We start from the raw sequence: 22,010 nt of genomic DNA, 5'->3' as shown, positions 1-22,010 counted from the left end.
CCCCCTCCCCTGGAGGACGGGGTCCTCGCCAGGCAGCCAGGCAGGGAAGGGGGAGGCCTGTGGAGACCCCGCCCAGTCCTCCCCGGGGCCCTTGCTTCACTGCTGCTGGAGCTCCGCCTGGGGAGGGGTCTACACTGCCCGGCCAGAGTCAGGCTGGGGACAGCCTCAAGTCCATGCCACCAACACTCGCTTTGCACACTGACCTCTGCGGGGAGCCAGGTGCCCACGCTTCTGCCCCCTGCCAGGGGGTGTCCACCAGCCAGGGCCAGCACAAGCAGCATCAGAGAGCTTCCTGACCACACTTGTCCTGGTGAGCCTCCACCCCACTAGGACCTCTGGCTCGGAGGCACTTGGCCACCTGGCCCGGCAGCGGGCCCCCTGGGCACAGCAGCAGCCCCCAGGCCCTGGCCCCTACAGTGGGCAGGGCTGCACAGTGGGCCTACAGGGTGGCAGCTGTGCCCTGTGGGAGGGAGGGAGCCTGCAAAGGTGGTTGCAGGGCAGGCAGGGGCCGCCTGCCCACCCTGGGCCTGTGGGGCCCCTGGCTCAGAGGCCTTGCTCCTGGTCTTGAGTCTGTGCCATGGTGGCCCCTGCTGCCCTCCCGTGGGTGCTGGGCATGGTCTGCTTGGGTCTACTTCAGGAGATTCTGGAGTGGGATCCTGGCCCCCAGCCAGTGTGTGGCCCTGGGCAGTGTCCAGCAACCTTAGGACAACCGAGGGGTGGGCAGCAGAGGTAGCTCACAGGCAACTTTCCTGGCCACCTACCCTGCCAAGTTGGGGGACTTTGAGGGCTCCCTCCTTCATGGGAGGGAACATCAAGAAGCCACAGACCCCACACCCCGGGCCAGCTTGCTCAGGGGGCTAAGGGTGCCTCGGCACTGGCCTCTCAGACACCTGGCCCCAAACACAGAGCATCCTCTCCAGAGAGATTCCCAGGGCCCAGGATGTGGAAGCCTCCCGGAGTGTCTCCTCAATCTGGGAGGATGCTAGCAAGCTCGGATGCCTCCTGACCTATGGCCACCTTCAAATGACCCCCATCAGGCATTGCTTACAGGGCCTACAGGAAACCAACCACACTGCTGGCCAAGGGTCAGGAGTGGCCAGTGGCACCAGGTGCCAGCATCTGTCCTCCATCTGCACCTCCCCAGGGCCAGCACCCCTGCGCTCCTGAGGCTGCTTGGAGGACAGGCTGGGGATTCTTGTGGCCATAGGACACAGAGGCCCTGGTCTACGCTGCAGTGAACAGCCAAACTAAGACTCCCAAACCCCAGGAGGAAGGGCCAGTGGGGCCTTCAGGTGCTCCCTGCTCTCTGGGGGTGTCACTTGGAGGGGTACAGGAGGCAGGGTGGAGTGCCTCAGGACCCTTAAAGATTGCCCCCGAATTGGTAGGAGGGACAAAGGGCCAGAGTCTCCATTCCTGTTAGTATTTACAATTTTGTAGAGGGCCGGGGTGGGGGGGGAGGGCTGGGTGTGAGTGGAGCCCAGTGTGGCCCAGGGCCTGTGCTCAGCAGACCCAGGAGGTCCTGGGTGCTCTGTGCATCTCAGTTGTTCAGAGATATTTCTCTCCTTACGCCCAAATTCCTATCTCAGCCCCGAGTCCCAAGCCGAGTGGGCAGAAATGCCAGAGACCCCATCTTGGGCCCCAGAGATGCGGGGTACAGCCAGGAGAAGGGGGCAGGGGCCAGCCAGCACACTGCTGGGTCCTGGCAGGGACGCAGGCCCTGGACACAAGCCCTGACTCACACGCCTTGCACATGTGTGGCTGGCTGCCCAGAGAGCCCACGTGTGCCACCATTGCCACCGTCTAACCACAGAACCTCCCTGTCCCCCGTTAGGGTTTGGATGTGAGCCGTCCCCCAAAAGCTCATGCGAGAGACAGTGCAAGGATGTCCAGAGGTGAAATGGCAGCCTGCGGGAGCCCTGACCTGTCAGCAGCTGCCCTTCTGCCCATGCCTTCAAGTCCTGATGCACTGGGGTTCTGGGCAACGACTGCCCCCCAGTAGCTTGGGCTTTACCTCCGCCTGCATAGTGAGGCCTGCTCCAGGAGAGGGCATTGCCCGGCGGGCTGCCCCTTTGCCCTTTGGGGGCAGGATATCCCATGAAGAGCCTCCCCCAGTAAGACCCGGGGTCGAGGCGCGCTCTCTGTTTCTGGCCTGCCTGGCTTCCTTTGTGGGAGCTGGGACAAGGAGCCGTCACAGAACCCAAAGAAAAAGGCACTCCTCTGTCTCCGTGGGATGATTCTGAGCAGCCCAGATCACCTAAGTGACCCTGACTGGTCTGGTCCTGTGTTCTGACACGGACCTGATCAACCTGTCAGTCCACTTGAATGGACTGTGTGGTAGCCGTGTGCAGGTGGACCATGGGTCACCTGGGTGTGCCTTTGGGGTTTATTCTTTGTCCCTGGTGAGTCAAGCTTAGTGTCTGCTTCCTGGTGGCCATGTCCAGAGCTGCTTTCTCCCGGCACACCCTTGTGCTATGATGTTCTGCCACACCTGGGCCCAGAGCAACAGCAACCTCGGAAACGTGAGCCAGATCGACCTCTCCTCCTCTCAAGTTTTCTCCTCAGGTCTTCTGGTCACAGCAGCAAAAAATCTGACCGAAACATCACCCAAAAAGTGATGAGCCCCACACCAAGCAGCTGTCGCTTCTCCTGGGTGCCAGACACTGGGGTTTTTTGACCTGCCGAGGCCGGAGGGAAATGAAGTCAGGGTGAGCACAGGCAAGGTGGATGTGTGGTGATGGCTTCAGGCACAGCTGGCTCAAGCACATCCCTGTGCTGAGGACAAGGCACATGGCCTGAAAGAACACACGACCCTGAGCTGACCCTGGTTGGGGGGCAGCACACACCAAGCCCTGGGGCTGCTGTCCACTGTGAGCGGAAGCCAAAGGGTATTCTTGTCCTTTGTGGTGCTGGCCCCTGACTTACAAGATGAGCACCACGGAACATGGGCGAGGGAGGACTCCGTCCAGGAAGGGGAGGTGCACGCAGTTCAGGTACACACGCACAGTCGGCGTGATCTCCTTGAATTCTCCAAAGCCCATTTGCAAGTGAAGACGCAGGCTCAGAGAGGTTAAGTAGCAGCCCTTGGGTCATACAGGTGGGAGTGTCAGCCATAAATCTAAGTAAAGTGGCCTCAGATCACAGGTCCAATGGTCCCACAGGGCCAAGCCCAGCCCAGGAAGGAGGGCAGCCTGGCAGGAAGGTGAGTCAGTCTCTGTTACAACTAAATCTGGCTCCTTGAGTCGGGTGCTGTGATGGTCAATCTCATGTGTCACCTTGGCTAGGTCTGGTGCCCAGAGATGTGGCCTGTCACATGTCTCAGTGAAGTTTTTGTTTGTTTGTTTGTTTTTAATTGTAGATGGACACAATACTTTTATTTATTTTTATGTGGTGCTGAGGCTGGAACCCAGCACGGCACACGTGCGAGGCAGCCCCAGCCTCGACAGTGAAGGTCAATATTTCAATCACTAGCTGTGCAGTAAAGCCAAAGATCCCCCACGTGGGTGGGTCTCATCCAATCTTTTGAAGGCCCCCCCCCCCCCAAGAGAAAGGCAGAGGCGGGGACGGGATGGATTCCGCCTGCAGAGGCCCTGGGAGGGAGTCAAGTGCAGTCCTCGGCAAGTGCCCTTGTCGGCTGGCCTGCAGGGTGCACACTGGCCAGGCCCATGGCCACATGGCTGCTCCTGAAAATCCTCGCCGGTCTGTATGCACAGAGGCCTGTTGGGTCGGGAGAGGAAGCCCAGCCTCCTGGGTGCCACCCGCGGGCCTCACGGAAAGGAGCACCGACAACCCCCGCGACGGCCGGAGGGGCGTGGCCGGGGCTGCGGGGGGGCGTGGCCGGGTATGTGGACGGGCGTGGGGCGTGGTCAGGCCTCGGTGACTCGGAGGTCAGACCGCTGGTCAGACCCGGCCCCAGTCACTGCAGAGCCTGACCCCACCAGCGCCGCGTGACCAGCCGGTGTCCTCGCCGCCATGTGTTCGCTTGGGGACCAGGTGCGCGACTGGCACCTGGGCGCACAGGCTGTGGCGCGCGGGGACTGGAGCAGTGCGCTGCGCCTCTTCTCGGGCATCTCAGAGCCGTCCGCTAGGATTCGCTTCAACGTGGGCTGTGTGCATCTGCTGGCCGGGGACCCCGAGGCCGCGCTGCGGGTGAGCGCCCCAGGACTGGTGCCAGAGACCTGTCCCTGGGGAGGTCCATGAAAGGTGGTCCCCTGGGGGTTCCCTACCCTTCCTCTCTGAGGCTAACATGGGGGGTTCTCCCTCCCAGTGCTCCTCCTGAGGGAATGCCTAAGGCAGCAGGGAGCTGTGTGTTCCAGGGACCCCTGAGCCGTCAGGACCAAAATGGGGTGCCTGTCCTCCTGAAAAGCCAGGGCCAGCACTGGCTCCGGGCTCAGGCCCAGGGTGGGATGTGGGGGACTGCCTGCCCTGCCTGCCGCCTGTGGAGGGAGCCTTGAGCTCAGGGTGCCATAGCTCACACCCGCCCCAGGAGGCTGCCGGCTCCCTGGCTCCCTCTACTTTGTAAATGCTTCATGTTGGTCACTGTCACAGTGGGGCCTGCTCTTGGATGTGTGACAAAAGCCTGCCCCACTCTGCCCACCATCAGATGACAGGTTTCCACAGTTGTTGGGATGAGCAGCGGCAGCTGCCTGGATGCACTGCAGGCAGGAAGCAGAAAGAACCAGACTGGGTGGGTGAGGGCACCCACTGTCCCCACAGAGCACCTGCCCAGAGGCAGGGCCAAGAGTAGAGTCCCCGTTACTTCCTCCACCTGCATCTGCACCCCTGGCTGTCCCAGTAACAAACAGTCCCCATTTCTAAGTGCCATTCAAGCAAGGGAATGTAGCCCTGGCTACGCGAGGGAAGGCCTCGAGTGGCGCTGGGCTAAGCCAGGCTTCCTTCATGAACAGGTGGAGGGCGTCAGGCTGTAAGTCCTCCACTCTGAGAGGACAGGGTCCTGTCTAAAGCCAGCAAAATAGGATGCAGCAGCACAGGCATGCTAGTTAGAGGTGTGGAAAAAAGTAGATGGAGCCTCCACCGTGAGTAAAACCTTCTGGGAGGGGGACAGTTGACCAGGGTGTAGCTGTTGGTGTGGAACTTGCACAATGTTTGCTTTGGCTGCTGGGTGTGGTAGGATAGCAAACATGAGCAGCCACCCCACCTGCAAACCCAGGTCAAACCCAGTGAAACAACAGGCTCTTCTCTGGTACAGATTGCTGGAGTGAGAAACGACCCTTTTACTGCCTGTATTTAACTGATGGCTGCTGGCCCCTTGGGAACGTAGGGTTATTTCAGAGTCTGGTTTGAGGAAGAGCTGTGCTTCCCACATGATCAGCCTCTCATGCTGACACTTCATTGTTCTGACTGTGATTGATATTTAGTATGCCCTTGTTTGTGAACTACCAAAAAAGCGTTTTAACAAGACAAGATTCTCATGCCCCCCCCCCCCCCAGAGGCAGCTGTTACTGGCACTAGAGTGTTCCTCCTAGCTTCTCTCTGTGCTCATGGTGGGCTTTCAACATACCTGGGGGGCCCTGCCCTGTCTCAGTGTGGTGTCGTGGCAGCAACCCTGAAGGCATGGGCAGGTGGGAGGGGCCTGCTGACGGCTCTGAGGCCAGTGGAATCCCACGTCCATCGGAAGCACTGGGTTCTGGGCCTTGGCATTCTTGTGCATTTTGATTCCAGGCATTTGACCAAGCAGTGACGAAGGACCCCTGCATGGCTGTTGGGTTTCTCCAGCGAGGAGTGGCCAACTTCCAGCTGCAGAGGTGAGCACAGGCCCCTTGAGTAAGCCCAGTCTGTTCTGCCTCCTCTGTCCCCTGGTCCCCCAGCCTGGGGAGGGACTCTGTGGTCTTGCAGAGATGCACAGCAGGCCCACACGGCCCTTCTCTGCCGTGACTCACAGGCACTTTCCCAACCCCTTTGGTTCTCTCCTCATCACATGTGTAGAAGCAGGACCTTCTGATTGTGCCCATTTCTCAGAGGTGGAAAATGAGGGCTTGATCCAGGATATTTGTGGCCACACGACTTTGTACCACGTCCTTCCTAGAGGAGAAACCAGGGAGGGCGGCCTTCAGGCTGCAGGCTCTGATCAGCCTGGAAAGCTGGCTGGGGGGAGGTGGGATGTCTGGTGGGGCTGGGGGACCTCCCAGCAGGAGCTGGAAATCCAAAATTTGGAGGGGGAAGGCCCCAGGGTGTGTGCCTGGCACTATGCATGGTAGCGACCCACAGGCCTGCAGAAAGGTGAGCAGAGCTGGGCAGCAAAGTCAGGCTGCAGCCCCCACCTCGTCTGCCTGGCACCTTGGTGCACCCATCCCTTGAGCTGTTTGCCTGGCCCTGAGTGCCCAAGGCGTGAGGTCTTCCCAAGCCACAGCAGGGCCAGTGCCCCCAGATGTCCCTCACGGGCTTAACCTTGCAGCTGCTGAGGGGCCCTGCTACCCCCAGGTTCCAGGGGGCCCTGTCCGACTTCCAGCTGGCCCTGGCACAGCTGAGGGGCAACACTGTCATCGACTACACACAGCTGGGCCTGCGCTTCAGGCTGCAGGCTTGGGAGGTGAGCGGGCACAGGGTTGTGTGGGGTGTGGCTGCTCAGGCTGCCATCTTGGGCTCTGCAGGTGCTGTCTGTGGGCCTGGGCTGCTGCGGGTGGTGCTCCTGTCTTGGTGGGCTGTGGACAGTGAGCCCCGAGGCCCAAAGCCCTGAGGAGGGCTGGTGGCGATGTGGACGGACCACTCCAGGCCTTGGGCACACACAGCAAGGCAGGGCAGGGCCAGGGACGGGCGCAAGCTCAGAGGCTGGGTTTGGATTGGGGCAGGGTGTCCCAGAGCCAAGGCTCTGCTTGATCCTGCTCCTGGTTGCCAGGATCGGGGCTGGCACAGGGAAGGACACTTAGCAGAGCCCCATGGTTCCTGGGAGTCCCTGCTTGGAGGCCTATGGGAACAATGTGAGTCATGACAAAGTCATCATGGGGCAGCCCAGCCGGTGTGGGTCCAGAAGCCAGGGTCCAAAGCCCAGAGCACTATGTGGTGCTGGGTAGTGGTCCTCCTGGGCCCAGAGGACAGACACCAGCTGCAGGAACTCAGGTTCCACCTGGCAGTCTTGGGGACAGAGGACCACTGGAAGGGCCAGTGGATTTCCCCGTTGAAGCAGCCAGGTTGACTAGGCACTCTGCTGTGGAGGCCAGGGGCAAGGGGCCCAGAGTACCATGGAACTTGGTGTGTCCCTGATGCTGTGGGCAGCCTGACCCAACCCATCCTGTCCATTGCAAAATGGGTTCTGAGAGTCCCCTCGGCCCCTGCAGGACCTTCCTCAGTCTTGCAGGTTCAGGGAACAGGGCATGGGAGGGTGTGCAGGCCGGGCACAGTCCAGGGAGAGAAGCTCTAATGTCCAAAGCAGAAGATGATGCCCCAGAGCAAAGTAGGGTATTGCCAGAGGTTGAGCTGGGTACAGGGCAGGGCCACCTGACTGCCCATGACTGGGCCGGGTGGCCAGAGGCAGCCTGGTCCCTGGCCACAGTCCCCATGTCAGCTGGGCACCAGAAGCACCCTCAGCTGCTGTGGCTGGGGAGCCCATGTGGGAGAGTGGGTGGGCCAGAAGGTCCAGGGGTAGGATCTGGCCCCTGCCATCCTTCACCCTCACTCCCAGGTGCTGTTCAATGTGGCATCTGCACAGTGCCAACTAGGGCTGTGGACCCAGGCTGCTGACACCCTGGTGGAGGCCATCTCCAAGTGGCCAGAGAGGGCCCAGGATGGCCTGGACACTGCTTTGAACCAAGTGCAGGTGAGGAGGTCAGGTGTGGAGGACAGGTGAGGGTGCTGACCCTGGACAGGCCACCTGTGGCCTACAGCTCAGCCCCTTGAGGGCCACTGTGTGACAGGAAGAAGCTCTTCAGGGAGGTGGCTGTGGGACAGGCAGGGTCTAAGTGGTTCCTGCCCCTGCTGCTGGCCAGCCACTGAGGTCTGCAACGACTCTATCCCAGAAACAGGCTACCCCACAGCCCCGGCAGGTTCCCAGGGGCGAGGTGTTCCGGCCCCCCCGGCGGCACCTGGAGCATCTGCAGCCAGTGGACTTCCTCGGCAAGGCCAAGGTAGAGTGTGTGCAGGCCCCTCCCCAGCCCGAGCGCGGGCCAGGGCCCTCTGAGCTCTAGTGCGGCTGTGCTCCTGCACTGAGCCTCAGCTGTGTGCCTGGGGACACCTGGAGTCCAGTCAAGGCCACTGGAAGGCCCTCAAACTGACTTGAGTGTTAGGGGATGGCATCCCCAGTGGGGCTGTGGGCCTGGAGGCAGGACCCAGGAAGCCCGCTGTGGAGGAGGCCAGCAGTGGCCACGCCTTGCCCCTGCCTCTCTGCCATACACAGGAGGGTAGGGTTGGGACCCAGATGGCTGTCCTGGGTCGGGGGCCAGGCAGCGACTCCAGATCACAGGGTACTGGGAGAAGTTCCCCTCTGAAGGTAGGAAGAGGGATTTGGGGCAATGGCATTTCCCAGCATCACAAAGAAGAACGCCTTGCTTTTGCACTGGTGGCCCTTAGACTGGCAGTGTACCTGTGGTCACTTACAGCAGCACTTAGCCAGTACCTACTGTGCAGCTGCACATGGCATGTGCCACCCACAGATGTCCCTGGGGCAGGCCAGGGCAGGGAGAAGGGGCTGTGTCCAAGCAGCCATTTGCAGTCCACCTTCCACAATACAAGACTGTCACAAGAAACAAAAAATATTTTGAAACTTGTACTAAAAATGCTGAAATTATCAGCATGGATGCTGGATATGGTGGCACATGCCCGTAACCCCAGCACCTTGGGAGGCTGAGGCAGGAGGATCATAAGTTCAAGGCCTTGGGGCTGGAGGGCACAGGCTCCTGCCCTCCCCTGGACAGGTATCACTCTGGCTTGCTCCCTGGCTCCCAGGCTCCCAGCCGCAGGCCTGGGTGGGGTGGGTGGAGGAAGGCACCCGCAGCCAGAAGCCAGGAGCAGGGCCTTGGGTCTGGGATTGTGGCTCAGCGGCAGGGTACTCACCTAACACGTGCGAGGCCCTGGGTTCGATCCTCAGCACCACATAAAAATAAATAAAATAAAGGTTGTGTCCAACTACAACTAAAAACTAAATATAAAAAAAAAATAAGTTCAAGCCCAGCCTCAGCAACTTAGCAAGACCCTATCTCAAAATAAAAAGAGCTGGGCTGTAGCTCAGTGGTGGAACACCTGGGTTCAATCCCCAGCACCATAAAGAAATCATCAGCACAGATATGTCTCTTTTTTTCCCGCGGTAGTGGTCCAGCAGTCTAAAGCCAGGCCTGGGCAGCCCCCAGCCTGCATATCAGAGGTGCAGCCCCCACTGGGTCTGAGTGTGCCCCTGTTGCCCACAGGTGGTAGTGTCTGCCATCCCCACTGACCAGCACTCAGGTCTCCAGCCTCAGCAGGTGAGTGACCATCCAGCAGGCCAGGCCTGCGTTTGCCTGGCTTTTGGTAAGGAGAGAACACTGCGGGACCACGGTTCTGCTCTGTCCCCCTGCCCGGGACCCCCAGCCTCCCCTAGTGGGAGGTGGGAGTGGCTGTCCCACCTGGCGTGAGGACCTGTAAGGACATGCAGTCTTGAGGTTTGGGGCAGAGGAGCCACCTGTTTGTCCCCCATTCTTGGCCAGGCCAGGTGAGGATATCCCTTTGTGCCCACAGGGATGGAGAGCTGACAGCAAAGCTGGTCTGGAGACTGCACCATGGTAGGAAGGGGCTGGGCGTGGCCATTCCTGCCCAGGGACAGGACTGTCCCCACCTGTTTATAGATTGAAACTGGCTAGATGCCTGGGTGCCAGAAAAGGGGCCCTGGCCTCCCTCAGCCTACCCTGTCTCCTGCCACAAAACTCCCCCTTGGAGACGTGGGCACATGCGGGGAGGCTGAGGTTTACCGAGTCAGTGTGACTCAGGCGCAGCAAGGGAGGCGGGATGAGGGTCTGGACTGAGCTGTCCAGGGAGGGGACTCAGTGACATGACTTGCCTGGGGCAGGGCTTGTACTGCATTTGACAGAAGGGGCTGCTGAGACGATGACAGAAAGGTCCTGGGCTCTGGGAGGGCAGGGCTGTAAGCCCGCACCGGCTAGGCCTGAGTTGTGGCCCCCTGTCCAGGGCCCGAGGCTTAGACTGCCAGAGAGCTGGCGCCCACCGAAGTCCTGACCCTGCAGAGACGGAGGTGGCTTCGGACCAGGCACCGCAGGCTGAGCTCTTTGTGCCAGGCATCAGCCGTGAGCCAGCGCGTGAGCCCGGGGTGCGTGGGGCAGTCTCCTCACTGGCTGGGCCAGGGATGTGGTAGGAATCTCCCTGTGGGCTCCCAGGAGTGCAGCCTGGGCGTAGTCAGAGGCAGACAGCCTGAAAGGCACAGGCTCCTGCCCTCTCCTGGACAGGCATCACTCCGGCTTGCTCCCTGGCTCCCAGGCTCCCAGCCCCAGGCCGGGTGGGGTGGGTGGAGGAAGGCACACACAGCCAGAAGCCAGGAGCAGGGCCTTGTGGAGCCTGTGCCTGGGTGTCCACCCTCGCTTTCTTGTCGGTGTCCTGTTCATTCAGCCTCGGCTCAGTGTCCCTCTTAACAGCTGCACTCAGCCGCTTCAGTGCTTAGAACTGCACCTAAGTTCACTCACTGGGCCTCACGCCAGATGCCCTGACCTGGCTCTTCCTAGTGGCTTGGTGGGTCTGAAGCCTCAGGAGGTCCCAGAACTGGTGGTCAGTGCCCTGAATTCACCCTTGAGGGTTTGACTTGTGGCCTACTGCCAGCAGCCCTGCTCTTAGGCCACACTGTCACACTGGCTGTCCAGGACAGAGCCCAGGGCCCTGACAAGCCCCAGGCAGGGAGAGCCACCTCAAGGCCAGGGTCCCCCAGCCCAGAACCCCAGCCTTTGACTTCCCTTGCAGGGACACCAGGTGGAGTCAAGTGGCAAGAAGACACCTGCACCCACAGGTAAGGGTCCTGAGTGCAAGGCGCTCAGTGGACAGAGCCTTTGTCCTGCAAGGCAAGCTGCCCACATGCCCACTAGCCAGTCCTCTACCCCAAGATGTCTCCATTGGGAATAGATGGCCACACGAGCCTTGCTTTATTCCACAGGGCCACCAGTATCTGGGGGGCCTGGTTCCAGCGCCTATGAGGACCCCTTGGGTGCTGGGGTAAGAGATAAAGCTGCCTGCCCCTCCCAGGCCTCACCCAGCCCCCAGTCTCTGCCCTCACCCTTGGGCCTGAAGCCCACCCTGGCCAGGCCTGATGCCACTTTTCCTTCTGGCCTCAGGGAGCAGATGCAGAAGGCCCTGAGTCCTCTGTGACTGTCACCGTGCAGTGTGCCTTCACAGTGGCCCTGAAGGCCCCAAGAGGAGCTGATCTGTCCCACCTGCGGGCACTGCTGGCTCAGGCCCTCCCGTACCAGGCGCAGCAGGGGCAGTTCAGGTCAGCCAGAAAGGCCCTGTGATGCGAATTGGAAGGGACAGGATGGGTGTGGGGTGGGTCCTGAGTTGAGGAGTAGGTGGGGCACCCTCTGGTCAAGGCAGGGACCAAACTGGCTTCCCCAGTCCAGGTCTTGGGTCCTGGCAGTTATAGAGGGAACTGGCTGCAAGGGTCAGCTCCCCAGGGCATATCTAGGCCCTGCCCAGGGTTACCCTCTTGGCCCACCCTGGGGACATTTTGCAGTTACCGAGCCCCCGACAATGCTGGGCCCTGGACCCCCCTCCCTGGAGAGGAGCAGCTGCAGAGTGCCTGGAGGGACGCGGCCCTGGGGCCCCAAGGGCTGCAGCTCCAGTGCCGGGTGAGGCAGGGCCGAGTGTGGGTGGCCGTGGGCAGCGTGGGGCACCCTCCTCCTGAGCCACCCCTAGCCCACTCTCCTGCCACAGGGGGCTGGGGGCCGTCCAGTCCTCCGCCAGGTGGTGGCCCAGCATGACTACCTGGCCCAGGGGCCAGAGGACCTGGACCTCCGTCGCGGGGATGTGGTGGACGTCCTGTGTGAAGGTAGTCGGGCACAGCCCTTCCCTGGCACTGTGGGGGCTGCCCAGGCACAGGGTGCTGTTGGGCTGAGTGTCACCCACATGTCTCACAGTGGACGAGGCGTGGCTGGAGGGCCACCTGGACGGCCGCATTGGCATTTTCCCCAAGTGCTTCGCGGTTGCAGACAGCGCCTGTGAGGAGCCCCCACCCGGCCCCGGACCCCAGGCCCAAGCTGTCCAGGAAAGACTTTAATAAACTGTCCCTACCACGTGGTCTGTGTTTTGGATAGGCCAGCAGAGGGTGTGGGGGAGGGGAACTGGCCCTCTTTGGATCACAGTGGGCAGACACAGCCCCCTCCCTCCCCAGGCAAATGGGGACCCAGGGAGTCCAGCCTCCCTCCCATGTTCACCCCCACACAGCCTGGGTGCTGCTGGGCACCACCTGGGTTTATGCAGAGAGGCCCGCTGTCTGGGGAGCCACACATCAGCCAGCACAACTGGGTGACATGAGGTGGGGGACGGGAGGCCTGGCTTCCGGGAGGCAGTGGCTATGCCGGACTTGGCCACCCAGTCCTGTGTGGAGTCGGGCTTGCTGTCCAAGGGACGGCTCCTGGACATCAAGGACCTGGTGATGGCTCCCAGCTGAGCCCTAAGGGCATCCTGTTGGACATCTGGCTCTCTAGGCCCCGCCTAGTCCTGGACCCAGAGGAGCTGCACCGCAGCAGCCCCGAGGATGGCTGTGAGGGTCAGCACCACAAACACCACGCCGGCCACCCAGACGCCATAGCTCTGTGCCCGCCACTGGGCTGGCGCCTCGGCCGGGATCATGCCCGTCAGGTTCAGCATGTAGCCCAGTGTCCAGCCGATGTCAGTGCCACCAGCCTGCAGGGTACAAGGCAGCTGAGGGCTGTGGGGTGGCCGAGTAGCTGCCCCAGAGTCCCCAATCCCTGGGGCAGATGGGCCATGGCTGGGAGGTGGTCACCTGCTTCTGAAACTCGATGTTGGCCCAGGTCTCCTCACTGAACCCAAAGGCCTCCAGCAGTGTGAGGATGTACAGGCTGGAAGCGCAGTAGTCCTGCAGCCAGCGCTCCTGCCCCGGGTAGCTGTCTTCCACCTGGGCCCAGGGCCAGGGGCTGTGAGGCCCAGGGCCTCCCACACTCCCAGCCCGGGGGGCCAGCCCACCCAGCTGCTGAGCCTCTGACCATGGCAGGTCCTGCCAAAGCCCTTCCCTTGCCCCATGGGCCATACACTTTGTAACAACCAGAGGCTGGTCACCCTGGGACCCCGGGCGGCCTCTACCAGGAGCAGGACGGCCCAAGGGCGCCCTCCCTTCCCATACCGCCAGCCTACTGCCTGCTGCCCAGAGGGCTCCACCGCCAGCTCCTGTCTGATGGAGTTTCAAAGACCCTGAGGCCCTGCATGCCCACAGGCTCCCACCCACCAGCCTCCAGGGCCTCTGGCAGAACTCCCAGATGGTGGCGTTCACGGTGCGGAGTGGCTGCCTGGAGGTGAGGTTCAGGAAGTGGAAGGTGTAGTAGAAGTTGGAGAAGGCCTGGGGGCAGAGGGGAGAGGCCATGACCAGCCAGGCCGTGCCAGGGACCCACTCCCCAGAGCCAGCCATGGCTCTTCCTTCCCACTGCCCCCCAGCCCAGGGTGCTCCTGTTCCTTCTGGGGCCAGGCAGCCTCCTGGGGCTCTGAGGGAAGCCATCCTGGGTGGGGGCAGCGAGCGGAACTCACGTAGAACTGGCCCTGCACAGGGGGCTGGTAGACCCCATTGAAGGCACAGTCTCCTGGGCCCTCGCAGCTGGAGAAGTTGAAGAGTTCCCGGATGGTGGCCAGGCAGGCCCCAGGGTTGCCTGTGCCCTCAACAGTGAGGTTCTGGGTGAGGTCCAGCTGGGCTGCCATGTGGACACAGGGCGACTCATAGAGGGAGGCCAAGGGCAGTGTGGTCTGGAAACCGCTGAGGTAGCATGGATGACGAAGGAGGGCCCCAGGGCTGCTCTGCAGGGTCACAGGGGGCTTGAGCTGCAGCCTGCCTTGCCTCCCGCCCTCCCTGGGCCAGCCTGACCTGCACCAGCGCAGCCAGCAGCCTGTTCAGCATCTGGTCCCGCCCAAAGCAGAGGTAGCTGTGAGTGTAGATGCTGTAGTCGGTGCTGTACAGACGGAAGGTCGCCCGGGTGCTCTCGTCCAGGATGGGGCCACGGGGCAGGAAGCTGATCTGGGTGGAGGCTCCCCCCATGTCCAGGGCACCCACCAGCGTCCCCTCTGCAGGCTGGATCCACTCTCCAGAGGAGTACTAGCCACAGACAGGGCCACTCAGCCCTGGCCAGCCACACCCCGCCCAGGCTCTGGCCAGCCAGCCCCACCCTCGGGCTGCCCACAGCACCTTGACCAGCCTGCCCAGGACATAGTTGATGGTGATCCAAGCAAAAGCACCTTCATCCTGGCCAGCCAGGACCTCAGCACCCCAGAAGTCCAGAGGAGACTGGCCCAGGACCCCAGACACTGCTGCAAGGATGTCCCCTGCCTGCGAGCTGTTCTTCTGGCTGGGCAGTGGAAACCAGGGGCCAGGTGGCAGGAAGCCTGGCCCGCCCCTGCCCACCCTGCCCCAGGGCTCTGAGCCCTGGTTTTTGAGCCTGGTTTACCTGAGCAGCCTCATGCCGGCCGTGGCCCCCAGGAACAGGGGTGTCCCCGGGTACTGGTTCTCTGGGATTAGTGCCAGCGCCTCCTCCAGGCAGCCCTTCAGGCTCTCGCCAGCCTGTGTGGGGTCAGAGGTGTAGGAGGAGATTCCAGGCCCTGAAACATAGCACCCCAAGACAAGCTGCATCCCCGAAGGTGGGTGGGATGCGTAGTAGCCCCAAAGGTCTGACCACATGAGACAGAGCTGGAGCCCGTGGAGGCCCTTCTGAGGGTCTGAGTGACAGGCCCTGAGCTTTCTGGCCTCTCACTTGGGGAGTAGCTTTTCCCTTGCAGGGTCCTGGAGGGCAGGCCCAGCAGCTGGTGGCCGCGGTGACACTGGGGCTCGAGAGGGCCAGAGCTGGAGAGTGGAGGCCGGGATGGGAGCCCTTGCAGCGTCTAGGCCGCATCAGAACAGGCCCTGCTGGGCCGGCCAGGCTGGCATGGGGGCAGGGCAGCAGGGCTGTGCGGGTCCCTCCCGTCCCACTGCCCATCTGTGGGACCTTGTGTAAGCCGCTTCCTTTCTGAGTCCCTCTCCTCGGGCAGATCAGCGCAGGCCTCGCCTCCCCCCAGCTCACCAGGTAGTGACCCCACCGACCTTCCACCTGGCAAGCCAGGGCCTGGCTGACCAAACCCGTGTCCTTCTCCTTGTCTGCTGGCCACTGGTACACAAAGAGAGAGGTGTGGGAAGAGCCGGCGTCGAGCACAATCCCAAACTGCAGGCAAGACTCGGGTCAGGAGGGTGGGGCAGGCTGATGGCCGTGCCCTCCCGCCTCTTCCTCCCCGCCCAGTCCAGGCACCTTTGTGTCTGCGGGCAGCAGGATGTTGGTGGCCTCCACCAGGATGAGGACCAGCACCGTGAGGCCCGAGGCTGTTGCGGTCCCTAGCAGGGCCATGAAAACTCGCTCCTTCCAGGACAGCGCCATGGCAGCTATGGGGCTGGCGTCTGTAGGGCAGGAGCAGCAGTGGACACCTGGACTCTGCCTGCTGCCCTCACCCTGGCCTCCAGAGGCAGGGTCTTCACTCTCCCAATCTCCCTCCAGAGGCTGCCGTCCTGGACTCTTCCTGAGCCTCAGACAGCCTACCTCGGCCGGAGCAGCGGCTGGGGGCACCATGAGCAGGGCCACCGCCAAGCACCGAGCCTGGGGAGGCCACCACTCAGAGGGCCTGTGGCCAGCAGCAGTTGGCTTTGTCTGATGGCACCCTCAGGGCCAAGGCAGGCGCTGTGGGCCCACAGATGGGACTGGCAGAGCCCCTTCCAGATCGGGCAGCCCACTCTTCCCACCTCAGGACCCTTGTCCCTCGTCACCATAGGAGGAGCCCAGCTCTGGACTAAACTTGGCCCCAGGCAGAGTCTCTCCTGGAACTGAGGTTAGGCCTGAGCAGGTCAGGTCTGGTGGCCCTGCTGACCCGATGAGGCCAGGTGTTATCCTGGGTGGCTTAACAAACATCTTTGTTTTTGGAAACCCAGCCTTGGAAAGTGAATTTGAGACTTTTTGGTTGACCCCAGAGGGCCTCTAGGCAACTGACCAAGAGTGACCATGAGGCCTGGACATTCACATCCCTCCTCTGCCCTCAGGGCACAATAGGGTCTCAGTCCCCAAGCTACACAGTGCAACCCTGTGCACAGGGCTTACAGGCTGCCCTGGCCAGGCCTGCTTCTGGTGCCAGCAGCACAGCGGGCACCGCTGCCCTCGAACTAGCTACAGCCAGAAATGCACCTTGAGACTTGGGTAGATCAGGACCCGACACCCTATAACCTGTCCTGGTCCCTCGGGAAGACCAATGTCCCAGGTGCTTCATCAAAAGGAATGGCAGGCAGGGCTGGCTGTGTGTTCTGACCCGAGGCAAGAGAGGACAGGTAACCAGTCCAGGTCCAGTGTCCAAAACCAGCACCCCCAGCCACCTCACAGGCCTAAACAGGCCACAGGCAAGGGCCAAGGACACAGAGACCCTACCTCCAGAAATGTAGTAGCTTAGGTTCTAAGTGTGAGCCCCAGTGAGGAGGAAGAAAGGACTGCGCATGTTCCCACAGTCAGGACAGGGCAGTCTCCCCTGGACGGCCCCTGCCCAGGACAGCCCCTGCCCAGGATGGCCCCTGCCCAGGACAGCCCCCATAACCAGCACAGCCCCCATAACCAGGACAGCCCCTGCCCAGCACAGCCCCCATAACCAAGACAGCCCCCATAACCAGCACAGCCCCCATAACCAGGACAGCCCCCATAACCAGGACAGCCCCCATAACCAGCACAGCCCCCATAACCAGGACAGCCCCCATAACCAAGACAGCCCCCATAACCAGGACAGCCCCCATAACCAGGACAGCCCCCATAACCAGGACAGCCCCCATAACCAGGACAGCCCCCATAACCAGGACAGCCCCCATAACCAGCACAGCCCCCATAACCAGGACAGCCCCCATAACCAAGACAGCCCCCATAACCAGGACAGCCCCCACTCAGGACAGCCCCCATAACCAAGACAGCCCCCATAACCAGGACAGCCCCCATAACCAGGACAGCCCCCATAACCAGGACAGCCCCCACCCAGGACAGCCCCCATAACCAGGACAGCCCCCATAACCAGGACAGCCCCCATAACCAGGACAGCCCCCACCCAGGACAGCCCCCATAACCAGGACAGCCCTCATAACCAAGACAGCCCCCATAACCAGGACAGCCCCCATAACCAAGACAGCCCCTGCCCAGCACAGCCCCCATAACCAGGACAGCCCCCATAACCAAGACAGCCCCCATAACCAGGACAGCCCCCACTCAGGACAGCCCCCATAACCAAGACAGCCCCCATAACCAGGACAGCCCCCATAACCAGGACAGCCCCCATAACCAGGACAGCCCCCACCCAGGACAGCCCCCATAACCAGGACAGCCCCCATAACCAGGACAGCCCCCATAACCAGGACAGCCCCCACCCAGGACAGCCCCCATAACCAGGACAGCCCCCATAACCAAGACAGCCCCCATAACCAGGACAGCCCCCATAACCAAGACAGCCCCTGCCCAGCACAGCCCCCATAACCAGGACAGCCCCCATAACCAAGACAGCCCCCATAACCAGGACAGCCCCCACTCAGGACAGCCCCCATAACCAAGACAGCCCCCATAACCAGGACAGCCCCCATAACCAGGACAGCCCCCATAACCAGGACAGCCCCCACCCAGGACAGCCCCCATAACCAGGACAGCCCCCATAACCAGGACAGCCCCCATAACCAGGACAGCCCCCACCCAGGACAGCCCCCATAACCAGCACAGCCCCCATAACCAGGACAGCCCCCATAACCAGGACAGCCCCCACCCAGGACAGCCCCCATAACCAGGACAGCCCCCATAACCAGGACAGCCCCCATAACCAGGACAGCCCCCACCCAGGACAGCCCCCATAACCAGGACAGCCCCCATAACCAGGACAGCCCCCACCCAGGACAGCCCCCATAACCAGCACAGCCCCCATAACCAGGACAGCCCCCATAACCAGGACAGCCCCCACCCAGGACAGCCCCCATAACCAGGACAGCCCCCATAACCAGGACAGCCCCCACCCAGGACAGCCCCCACCCAGGACAGCCCCCATAACCAGGACAGTCCCCATAACCAGGACAGCCCCCATAACCAGGACAGCCCCCACCCAGGACAGCCCCCATAACCAAGACAGCCCCCATAACCAGGACAGCCCCTGCCCAGCACAGCCCCCATAACCAGGACAGCCCCCATAACCAAGACAGCCCCCATAACCAGGACAGCCCCCACTCAGGACAGCCCCCATAACCAAGACAGCCCCCATAACCAGGACAGCCCCCATAACCAGGACAGCCCCCATAACCAGGACAGCCCCCACCCAGGACAGCCCCCATAACCAGGACAGCCCCCATAACCAGGACAGCCCCCATAACCAGGACAGCCCCCACCCAGGACAGCCCCCATAACCAAGACAGCCCCCATAACCAGGACAGCCCCTGCCCAGCACAGCCCCCATAACCAGGACAGCCCCCATAACCAGGACAGCCCCCATAACCAGGACAGCCCCCATAACCAGGACAGCCCCCATAACCAGGACAGCCCCCACCCAGGACAGCCCCCATAACCAAGACAGCCCCCATAACCAAGACAGCCCCCATAACCAGCACAGCCCCCATAACCAGGACAGCCCCCACCCAGGACAGCCCCCATAACCAGGACAGCCCCCATAACCAGGACAGCCCCCATAACCAGGTCAGCCCCTGCCCAGTACAGCCCCCATAACCAGCACAGCCCCCATAACCAGGACAGCCCCTGCCCAGCACAGCCCCCATAACCAGGACAGCCCCCATAACCAGGACAGCCCCCACCCAGGACAGCCCCCATAACCAGGACAGCCCCCACCCAGGACAGCCCCCATAACCAGGACAGCCCCCATAACCAGGACAGCCCCCATAACCAGGACAGCCCCCATAACCAGGACAGCCCCCACCCAGCACAGCCCCCATAACCAGGACAGCCCCTGCCCAGCACAGCCCCCATAACCAGGACAGCCCCCATAACCAGGACAGCCCCCATAACCAGGACAGCCCCCACCCAGGACAGCCCCCATAACCAGGACAGCCCCCACCCAGGACAGCCCCCATAACCAGCACAGCCCCCATAACCAGGACAGCCCCCATAACCAGGACAGCCCCCACCCAGGACAGCCCCCATAACCAGGACAGCCCCCACCCAGGATAGCCCCCATAACCAGGACAGCCCCCATAACCAGGACAGCCCCCATAAACAGGATAGCCCCCACCCAGGACAGCCCCCATAACCAAGACAGCCCCCATAACCAGGACAGCCCCCATAACCAGGACAGCCCCCATAACCAGGATAGCCCCCATAACCAGGACAGCCCCCATAACCAGGACAGCCCCTGCCCAGCACAGCCCCCATAACAAGCACAGCCCCCATAACCAGGACAGCCCCTGCCCAGCACAGCCCCCATAACCAGGACAGCCCCCATAACCAGGACAGCCCCCATAACCAGGACAGCCCCTGCCCAGCACAGCCCCCATAACAAGCACAGCCCCCATAACCAGGACAGCCCCTGCCCAGCACAGCCCCCATAACCAGGACAGCCCCTGCCCAGCACAGCCCCCATAACCAGGACAGCCCCCATAACCAGGACAGCCCCCACCCAGGACAGCCCCCATAACCAGGACAGCCCCCACCCAGGACAGCCCCCATAACCAAGACAGCCCCCATAACCAGGACAGCCCTCATAACCAGGACAGCCCCCACCCAGGACAGCCCCCATAACCAGGACAGCCCCTGCCCAGCACAGCCCCCACCCAGCACATCCCCCATAACCAAGACAGCCCCCATAACCAGGACAGCCCCCATAACCAGGACAGCCCCCACCCAGGACAGCCCCCATAACCAAGACAGCCCCCATAACCAGGACAGCCCCCACCCAGGACAGCCCCCATAACCAAGACAGCCCCCATAACCAGGACAGCCCCTGCCCAGCACAGCCCCCACCCAGGACAGCCCCCATAACCAGGACAGCCCCCATAACCAGGACAGCCCCCACCCAGGACAGCCCCCATAACCAAGACAGCCCCCATAACCAAGACAGCCCCCATAACCAGGACAGCCCCTGCCCAGCACAGCCCCCACCCAGCACAGCCCCACCCAGGACAGCCCCCATAACCAGGACAGCCCCCATAACCAGGACAGCCCCCATAACCAGGACAGCCCCTGCCCAGCACAGCCCCCACCCAGCACAGCCCCCACCCAGGACAGCCCCCATAACCAGGACAGCCCCCATAACCAGGACAGCCCCTGCCCAGCACAGCCCCCATAACCAGGACAGCCCCCATAACCAGGACAGCCCCTGCCCAGCACAGCCCATGGGACCCTCACCTGGGCTGGTAGCCACCTTGCAGAAGCAGGTGAAGGAAGCAGTGTACCTGGGTGCAACTGGCCGTCCTCTTGCACACCTGCTGTCCTCCACCCCTTGTCTACACCCGCCTGGCCCTGGGGTGGTAATGGGTGGGGCGAGTCTGCCCCCAGCATGCAAAGAATGGACTGCAGCCAGGGGCCCTCCAGCTATGCTGGGCCCTGACTGGCAGTGCCCACCTGGGCCTTGGGCCCAAGGGCAGGCAGGAAGGGCAACACCCCAGTCTTAGAAGGACTTGAGAGCTGCCCTAGGGACAGGTGGGAGGGCAGGTCTGGGGGAAAACCCCACACCCCAAGGCAGTGGACTTTGCTCTCTGCCCCGCCTGTAGGGACCAGGCCAGGGCAGAGTCAGGTGACCAGGAGGCCAGAGGCAGGGAGTCCCAGGAGGCCTTCCCCTGGGCCTGTGCTGGCTGTTTTCAGTTGCTCTTACAGTTGCCTCTTTCCTACAAGTGGGGCCTGGGGCACCCTCCAGCGTCTTCCCCTTCCCCATAGCCAGCCCCTGGCCTCTGGCCTGTGCACAAGGCCTAGAGGGGCTGGTGGATGGCCTTGGCCTGCACTTCCTGGCTGCCTGCCGCAGCTGCTCTTGCAGGACTCTCCCCTGCATACCCACCTGCGCCTCTTGGGTGAACACCAGGAAAGGGATTTGGGTATGTGAGGTGAAGTGTGTCTGACCTGACACAAACTGCGACCCGTGTCCCCTGGGGGGTCCAAGCTGGCTGCACCCTAGCCAGTGCCTGGTGCCAGTTCTTACTTCTGGCCAGGGGGCTCCTCTGGCCTTGCTGCGGAGCATTCCCCAGGACCGAGGCTGCTGGCTGCCAGCCTGCATGTGCCCACAGCGCCTGCTGGAGAGCCCTCAGCTGGGCACCTGCCCTGACATTCAGCTTAGCAGGCCCTTATGTAGCACACTGGCCAGGGCTGGAGGGCAACTCTTCCCCATCTGTTGCTCAGCTGCTCCTTGCTCTAACTGAGTTTCACAGCACACATTTTGAAGTTCCTGGTGAAATCTGATTTACTGTCTGTTATTTATCAACGTCCTTTCCACTTTGTGGCAGGCCTCTGCTTCTTGCAGGTCCTGATTTCTTTCCCGGGGGTTTGTGCTGTTGTGTTGCACTGTTGAATCTGTCTCTGGAAGGCCAGGGAGGTCTGGACCATGTCCATCCCTCTGCCCTGGGCCACCTGTTCTGCCGCTCCTCCACAGACCCCTCAGCAGCCCTGCAGGAGATGGAGCATCCGGACTGTGTGGGTCTGTCTCCTCCACAGTCACGGCGCAGTCCTCCGCCTCCATCCTGTGGATCACTTCTCTATTGCAGCTGCCGCCCTTCCGCCAGCCTGAGTGTCTGAAGAGCAAGGTCTTGAGGCCTTCATGGTGCTGAGTAGATGCTCCCAAGGAGAACCGTCTTCCAATCACGGGCACAGTATTTGTCTCTCTGCTTCTTCAGGGCTCAGGCCTTCAGCACTCTGCCC

General features: G+C 62.1%; 2 protein-coding genes across 4 annotated transcripts; one reads left to right on the top strand and one right to left on the bottom strand.

Annotated features, from left to right (window-relative positions):
- Positions 1–3,969: 3,969 nt before the first annotated feature.
- On the top strand, positions 3,970–12,193 carry Noxa1 (NADPH oxidase activator 1). Its single transcript, XM_077108742.1, has 14 exons — positions 3,970–4,146; positions 5,680–5,762; positions 6,439–6,547; positions 7,637–7,771; positions 7,971–8,078; positions 9,354–9,407; positions 9,661–9,704; positions 10,108–10,246; positions 10,888–10,933; positions 11,078–11,136; positions 11,256–11,410; positions 11,651–11,765; positions 11,851–11,965; positions 12,054–12,193. Exons 1-14 carry the CDS (start codon positions 3,970–3,972, stop codon positions 12,191–12,193), a joined length of 1,479 nt encoding a protein of 492 aa, XP_076964857.1.
- A 437-nt stretch (positions 12,194–12,630) lies between these two features.
- Positions 12,631–15,542, bottom strand: Entpd8 (ectonucleoside triphosphate diphosphohydrolase 8). 3 transcript variants are annotated; one of them, XM_076842979.2, is made up of 9 exons: positions 15,417–15,542; positions 15,215–15,332; positions 14,586–14,736; positions 14,327–14,486; positions 14,000–14,236; positions 13,678–13,941; positions 13,382–13,492; positions 12,923–13,054; positions 12,631–12,822 (listed from the first exon to the last, which is right to left on the bottom strand). In XM_076842979.2, exons 1-9 carry the CDS (start codon positions 15,540–15,542, stop codon positions 12,631–12,633), a joined length of 1,491 nt encoding a protein of 496 aa, XP_076699094.2. The 3 variants fall into 3 exon arrangements, with proteins under 3 accessions (XP_076699094.2, XP_076699095.2, XP_076699096.2); XM_076842980.2 differs by having other exon boundaries at positions 14,009–14,236; XM_076842981.2 differs by lacking the exon at positions 13,382–13,492 and having other exon boundaries at positions 14,009–14,236.
- Between the last annotated feature and the right edge of the window lie 6,468 nt (positions 15,543–22,010).

The sequence above is a fragment of the Callospermophilus lateralis genome, chromosome 2 (genome assembly GCF_048772815.1).
Source record: "Callospermophilus lateralis isolate mCalLat2 chromosome 2, mCalLat2.hap1, whole genome shotgun sequence".
NCBI lineage: Eukaryota > Metazoa > Chordata > Mammalia > Rodentia > Sciuridae > Callospermophilus > Callospermophilus lateralis.
Note: the sequence above shows the minus strand (reverse complement) of the source record. Positions and strands in the feature narration are given on the sequence as shown.